Source organism: Poecilia reticulata, linkage group LG11 (assembly GCF_000633615.1).
Source record: "Poecilia reticulata strain Guanapo linkage group LG11, Guppy_female_1.0+MT, whole genome shotgun sequence".
Lineage (NCBI taxonomy): Eukaryota > Metazoa > Chordata > Actinopteri > Cyprinodontiformes > Poeciliidae > Poecilia > Poecilia reticulata.
The window spans coordinates 12,447,132-12,455,167 of NC_024341.1; the positions used below are offsets into that span (position 1 = coordinate 12,447,132).

General features: G+C 41.7%; 1 protein-coding gene across 1 annotated transcript in view; it reads right to left on the minus strand.

The window, feature by feature from the left end:
* Positions 1-6,890, minus strand: part of gabbr2 (gamma-aminobutyric acid (GABA) B receptor, 2) — a 187,795-nt gene extending 180,905 nt beyond the window's left edge. The window contains exon 1 of the mRNA XM_008421807.2: positions 5,781-6,890. Within this exon, the coding sequence (XP_008420029.1) occupies positions 5,781-6,095 (315 nt within the window). The 5' untranslated portion in view covers positions 6,096-6,890. The remainder of the gene's footprint in view (positions 1-5,780) is intronic.
* Positions 6,891-8,036: the final 1,146 nt, after the last annotated feature.

Consider the following 8,036-nt stretch of genomic DNA (forward strand, 5'->3'; position numbering starts at 1 on the left):
ACAAACATGACATGTCGCATCTAGCCCTTTGAGGAGGAGCAGAGTGGGCAGCTTAGATCTGCCCACAGTATCTCCGAACATAGGTCACCACCGTCAAAGTCTCAGGGGTCCACTGTATCCAGACGTATACTATAAATAAATACATGCTGTAAATGCATCTGGTGGAGCAAACATTGGGCAGGAGATGCATCCTCGGCTCACAGAACCGGTGTCTTTGAGGGTTTTATTGATTTGCCTTTAAAAGATGCCTGAGATCACTCTTCTTTGACAAGCTAGAACTTCAGGAACATGAGAGCGAAAAAAAAAAAAAAGAAATAACTTGCTCTAACTAACTAACCTTCTGCTCTCAGGCTCAATAAGAACTCCAACTGAGCCTGCAATCCCTTCTACAAAATGGTAAAGCATTATTAAAAGTGCTCACAGCAGTGAAAGTTTGAGGAGATTACACTGATTTTCTTGTTGTCTCAGATGAGATTAGAATCATCACAAACGTGGAAAGTAAAAAGGTAATTGGATGACTGTGAAAATCCCCTTTTTTTATTTAAATTTTATGAAGCTGCTCAAATGAGGGGAAAATCTAAAATGTTAGCATGTGATTGTTCTAAATTGTTTAATCTGAGGTATGTTTATTATAGTAGAACATGCATTTTACTGCAAAGGGACCACAATGTTATTGTTGTTATTCACTTCATTGTTGCAAAATGAAGGGGAAAAATGTCTGATTGAACAGATCATGGACCAGGATTTTTTTTTTCTTCTTCTGCTTTAATAATCAAACAAACCTTTGAGTGTTTCCTTTTACTTTGATTTGGCTTTTAGCTCAAATCATTTAATTAAAATGACTTTTTTTGTATTTTATTTTATCAAAAGCCTCATGGAGACAATTACACTTATGGTCCTATCAAATCCATCTCAACATTCTTAAATCCACCTTGTGTCTTAGTTGTATAACATTATAATGAATTATAACAATTTATTTTAGTCACAGAGTTGCATAATCTACAAAGTCTATTTAATAGTTGAAGTTAAAACCTTAATGTCAATGAGAGGAAACTTGCATGATACGATTTCTTCCAACACGTTGCAGTTAGCAGAAATATCATTTTGCCATATGCTTTTTCATATTCCATCATTTTTATGTATCGTACAGGGATTTTAGTTGATGTGCCATCAGAAAGAAGGGCTTAATTGTGAATTTGAGGGGAAAAGATTTGTGTTTTGAGATGTCTCACAACTAAAACTCTGAAGAATGAGAAACATTTGCATTCCGTCCATCTGTTTCACCATATTTTACAACTTTTGCAGCTGTGCGTCATTGGAAGCACATTTGTACTTACAAATCTAGAGACTAGAGACTCAAACGTCTTTCCAAAATATAACAACATTCAGACTGGACGGAGATAATCTGAACAGCAATTTTTAGGTGTTTTCACAGGTTTGGGGCTTGTCTTAGCCATGTACTTAAAAGCTCATTCTTGGCTCATCCGATGAGAACGCCGTGTTCTGCATTTGCTTTGTCCCATTACTTGGCTTATTGCAAACTTTGAACAGGAGCTACTATGCTTTTTTTTTTTTGGCTTTTTAAATGGCTTTGTCGTCCATAAAAAAAAAAAAAAGTTTTTAAAAGTGGATCATATGATTCATAGTTTTTCTGTAGACATATTCTCACACCTGAGTTGAGCTCCTTCAGTTGTTACCATGGGCATTCTGGATGCTTCTCTGATTAATCTGTGCATTTCTGATACCTGATCAAATTACACACAGTTTCTGAAAGCAATTTGTTCCAATGGAGGGTATGTTTAGAGGAGTCAGTGTGTGGGCGATTAAATTAGTATGTCATATTTTTCACGATGCAAATGAAAAAAAAAAGTTAGGAAAACTATATTTTGTTTTCACATCTACTTCACCACTTTGTTGTTATTTAACTTCAATTCCAAGTAAAATACAATGTTTGCAGTTATAACGTGATAACAGTTTGTGAGCACTTTTCCTAATAAGGTGATTTTTTTTTGCCCCACTGACAGAGCAATATCTAAAGTCCTATCACTCATCCCATAAGCTGGTGAACTAGCCTAGCACCCACTGAACACCCAAAAGTCTGTCTTCCAGCTTCTTCCAGTGCTTCCTGTCCCTCCGCAGCTTTGATCCTCTAAGCCCACAGAGCTTCAGTATCAGTCCTTGGCTACACTAAAACCCAAGCTCACTCATCTAGAGTTGCAACAGAGGACCAACATGTGCCTCACTGCTAAGCCTCTCAGTTGATATAATCCTTCTTGCTTCTTTTCTTCCCCCAAAAACAGTCTGCTTTTAAACCAAAAGATGCATTATCGGCCGAGCTTTGTCAGTCTAAAAATGCCTAAATTAATGAAACATCTGAGGAGAGACGCGTGGGCCGATCGCAACCGTTTGACACCGTCTCTGAGATGCTCATCTACAGGCCGTTTTCCTCTGCAGTACTTTCAGCCTCCTCCTTGCTCTAACTAACTAACCTTCTGCTCTCAGGCCTTTCGCTACCGAACAACCCCAGAGTGCCTCTCTATCAGCATCACTAGCACCACCACCCAATTCCACACCACCAGGGGAAATGGACTGGGCCTGCTCAGTCTACCGATGGCTCCACTGACAGGGGATAAAGGGATAAAAAGCCTCTGCTCAGGGACTGATTACTTACATCTGCCAAGCCAAATCCCAGTGCCCACATCGTAGACACTCATACATGTACAAACATCACATGGGCACACACTTGGACTGCTGCTGGCAGCAACAAATGCACTCATGCATGTATTGTTTTCTGACATAAGCATGTGGTATGCAGAAAACTATATATATGTGTGCGTGTGCGTGCGTGTGTGTAAGCAAAATGGTCTAACAACATTTAATCAAGTGTAAGTCAAAGATTATTTGCAAGCAAATATTTATTGAAAACATGGATGACAAATCGCTAAAAAGCACAACCACTAAAAAACAGTAGATATGGTGGCTAATATTGTTTTTTACTTTAGAGTTGTTCAAAAAATCTTGATCAGGATTCTGATTTAAACCGGTGTCTAAACCAAATTAAACACTGCAGCAGTGTGCACCCTTTCACTGTAACATTATACATAACAAAGGAGTACGGTATCATAAGTTGTCCCTGATTGGCAGCATTAGAGAACGCTGGCATTCCCAGCAAGCGGATGTGAGGGTGGCCCACTGACCTCTTGCTTCCAGCTCGTCTTTCTCTCCAGGGGATTGGAGGAGGAAAATCATACCTCACGTAACATTATTAATCCTTTGGTTTCTAAGCATGTTGCCTCTGAGGGCTTACCCTGGTCGACAGAGCTTTATATGTTTGTTTCACACAACAAGCACACCTGTGCACATACAAGGGTATGTGTGCCAGAAAAAAAGCAAAAACAGTCACTACCGACGTATTGATGACACTGGTTGTATCTGTATTTGATTTGCAACCTTATACAAATCTGAGGCAGTACTTTGGTTAGCTTTATTTCAGTAGTGTCAAAAGTCAGACTTCGGGAGGAAAGGAGGGGAGGGGGGGTACTCTGCATATCTTATTTCTCTGGATCAACACACCTGAAGCAAATGATGGCTCATTAGCAGGCCTCTGCAGAACTGACATGCTGAGGAGTTAGTTTGACCATTTCAATCAGCCGAGTTGGAGCAGAAACATCTCTAAAACTGGCAGGACCTTGAGGACTTGAGCTGGACACCCATGGCTTAGTCAGTTTTTCATTTCCTTGTATAAAGACAGTATGTTAAATTGGCAAACATGGTAATATGTGGCCTGTAGGGAATATGAATTACCTGATCTCACTGAGAACAACTTGTGCATAAAGAAGCAAAAAAAAAAAAAAAAAACTGCCTGATTTTCATAACATTAAGAGCTGATTTTCAGCTCTTAATGTTAACTTGTATTGTATTTCGGAAGCTATATTCTTTTTTTTTGATCAGTGAACACACCACACAACCAGGTTGTGAAAAACTCTTCAGTGAGGACTTTGTTGCTAAGTGAAAAAGGTGGTTAGCTACATGCCATTGTGTGTGTGTGTATGCTTTAATCTGTAAGCAAAAGTTCCACTGTATAAAGTGGACTGATTGAAGTACACCGATGCTTATTTGCCTACTTTTGAGGTTTTAATGACATGTGTCATGGGACACATGGTATTTTTGTCAAGTACGCCATTTCAATAATGCTAACTATGTCTAAAACGCTGTAATTTTGTTTGCTTCCTGTATAAATAGTGATCACTCAAGGCCAGAACCCTTGAAAAAAATAAAGTTTAAAGTTGCTCTTATGTGTTACAGAAGATTGGAAATAATCCACAAAATTCTGTGTTTAAGACTGTTAAATGATGCAAATAATTCAATATAAATGTTTATGTTTGACAAGTAAGCAAAATGACACGTACAAAATATTTGATGTATCTGTGCATCTTAAACATGGTTAGTTTAAAAATTCTGTACATTTTTTTTGTTAGTACATTTTAAAGTCATCCCAATTTACCATATGCATTGATGTTGTATAGAACAGACTGTTTTAATTTGGGGTGGTATTTAAAGAAGAAACAGATTTCGCAGATTCCTATTAACTGTTGGAAAGTAACAAAATTAAATGCAGAGAACCACTGAGCTCTCCAACAGGGGTTACTTTTAAACTAGGTGTCTGCTGCAGTGGTGTCAATTAATATCACCCGAATAATTTATCAAAATTTGTATTTTCATATTTTTCTTTTAAGGTATGTTAATGTGCATAAGTAGAAGTTGAGACATTTAGGTAGAGGAAGAAAGTGCAAGGATAGTGGAGTGGGGGAAAAAAAGTAGGGAACATAAAACAAGAAGTGGTGGAAAGAACTTAGAGAAACAAACACTTTGAAAATGTAAAACTGTTAATGATTATGAAATGGATCCCACAAAAAAAAAAAAAAAATACATATACATATATCTGTGTTGGAAATTACACACCATGTCTGAATGACACCGAAACATGTATATAAACTTTTATTTTCACATTTCACTGAGCTGACACTTTGAGGAATTCAGTATGACACGTTTAGTTTAACAAAACGTGATAATAAAATTCAAAATTCATCTCATATTGGGGGGCGGGGAGGAGGATGGTCCACGGTGGCTCTAATGCCAGAACCGCCACTGTGCAGCGCTTAGTTGCAGCGAGATTTGCCTCCGTTTAAACAGGGACGCATCGCGCATCCGATTACCGCCATCTTCAGGCGCGATAAGAAGCGTTTCTTTAATCTCCAGGAAGATGCACTGATTCGTGACTGAAAAAGCAGCGTAGAAAGTGATGTTTGCATAAAGAAAAAAGAAAAAAGAAAATAGAGCGCAGCGTTTGACTGAAAGCCAGTTTGGTGAATGACATCCTAAGAGTGTGGCAACTAAAATGTTTACACCAGAGCATATGACTCAAGAGTGGCAGGATGATGCAGTGGCTGATGGTGACATCAGCGATGGCATTATAACCCTATACTGTACTGTCAATCACTGTGGTGCAATGGGAACACAGGCATCAAAACCAGGAAGGCACGGACTCCTCCAAGCACAACCAGAAGCAGCGTATCCCCCGTTTGGACACACACACACGCGCACACACACGCACACACACACACACACACACACACACATACACCCACACACACACACACGCACACACACGCGCACACACACAGCAAAGCGCTGCGAGGTGTGCACTCACCGACGCACGGGCGCGCGCGCGCGCGGGCACGCAACGGGCGACACGTGCACTCACACACACGCCCGCTTACCTCGGTGTCATAGATTTTGGTGATGAGTGAAAACGGGTACTCCCCGGAGTCGTTTATGTGCTCGATGGCCAGCTGAACCGCTGGTTCGATTCCCTGGCTGATGCTGCTCATCAGGGCCGACTCGTTCATTGGCATCAGCACCATGATGTTCAACGCCTCCTCCTTCTTGAGGAACCAGCTGTTGTCCTGTTCGTGTTTGGTGCGGTCGTTGCACACCTTTGCCACGCCGGGGTGAAATAGCAACGCGAAGAGGAGCAGGCGTCCCGCTGGGAGGAACATCTCCCAGCCGCTGCAGTCCCTCCGGGTTGGAGCCATGCCGCCGTGCGGGGCGGGAGACGGGTGGAAGGGGAGGGGGCGGGGGTCACCAGAATGAAATCCCACCGTAGACCTCACTGCACGGGCATCACAAATTCGGGATGCTCAGATGCCCACTTCTGAATGAAAATTCCTAATTCACGGCCAGAACATGCGCAGCAGCCACCCCGCAGTACAGGCAAACCGAAACAATATTTCTGCTTTTGTACCGACACCTCCGGCGAGAATATTCCAAGGGCTCGGAGTCGCGCGTTGCGGCGGGAGATTTCACAGCCTCCCCGCGTCCGTCATCTAAACGATTTTTCTGGAATTCAACACAGCTCCTCAAGCTTTAATCTGAAGCACTTATCACAAGATGTTCTGAACGACGCCCGAGAAACACGGAGAGAAAGAGAGAAAAAAAAACAAAAAACAAGCCCATACAGATGTAGATGGAAATCAATTACTCTTGCTGACAGTTCTTTCCTCCGGAGTAAATCCCCAGCCAAGAGATGTCAAATGTATGCATCACTGCCAAACGCGGAGACAGTGTGCGGAGAGGGGGGGAGAGAGAGAAAAAGCAGTGAAATCGAGGTAAGACAGTAATGCGACAAAAAATAAAATAAAAATAAAATAGAAAATAAAATCACGGAACAGCGCTGAAGTTAAAAAGGCTGATTGCACAAGTCCGAAAAAGAGAGAGGTCGGGAGAGTTTGTCCTGACAGCCTGCGGGACTGGGATGCTCATCTCCGATAGTGCGTCAGAGAAGCGCTGCTGCCGCCGCCGCTGCTCGCCGTGCGCGCAAGAGGGAGCACTGAATGTGGAGGAGGAGGAGAGGAAACGAGGAAAGGAGGGGAGGAGGGGGGGAGATGGTGGAAAAGGCTGCATAGGCTTTTTGCGGGGCAGACTGAACGGCTTGACAACCAAAGGGTGATTTACTGTGCTTTTATGTTTACATCAGATAGACGGAGGTCCAGAAGCATATAGAGCGGGCTGGGTAAATGTATAAGTTGTTTTTCTTTCTTTTTAATGAAAGTAATCAGCATGTCGCGCTGTCACGTAAAAGAGATAAGCTATATTTTTAGTCCCTCGTTGGAACTGCTGATCCTCGGGATGAGGATTGTTCCCGTGCACAGGCAGCTGGGATTTGATTCCCTGTGCAGCTTTGTAACACCTGCCGGGTTTCTTTTTCTTTTTTTCTTTTTTTACAATGTTAAACAATATTTACCCAGGTGGGGACAAAAAAAAGTGTGCCAAGTTTGTTCATTTCTAACATACTTTTTCAGAGGAAAAATAAAATAACTGTAGTTTATGTTTTAAGGGTTTGTTTTTATATCCCAGGAACATTACGTCAAACAGCCTGTTTAAAGATTTATCAAAGAAGTGTGACAGAATTGTTTATAGAGATGCAACATTCAATAAAACTTCCCAAAGCATACCAATACTGGATTTGGACATTTGTTTTGTCCAAAAAAAGAGGGCAAAGTAATAACTTCACCTGGACAACTCCCCTGCATATTTCATACAATCTCTGCTCCAGAACTCCTGGTTTAAATGATTGCATGACCTCCTCTGCAGCCACCAAGTGCTGCAGAAGCCTGTTAATCACCTGCTTATTCAAGTCACCTGTGTGTGGTAGACGGGAAACACCTAAAAACGTGCAGGGCAGCGGGCCCTGAGAACTGGAATTGAGAAACACCGACTTGGTCTAATATCTATCCATCCACTATTTGGGGAAACTCGGAATATTAAGCCATGCTTTTTTTCTGTTTTGGAACAACTGGGCAATGAAGAGACATTAGCTCTGTCCATGGTGCTGAACTATCCATGCCCTTCTGCTGCTGCGGCTCTGCTGACCACGTTTCTCTGTGGAAATGAGCTTTTACCCTTGGGCAATGTGCACTTTTTGTTTCCTGGCTATTTACAAGTAGATTTATATTCTCAAGCAGCACAGGATGAAT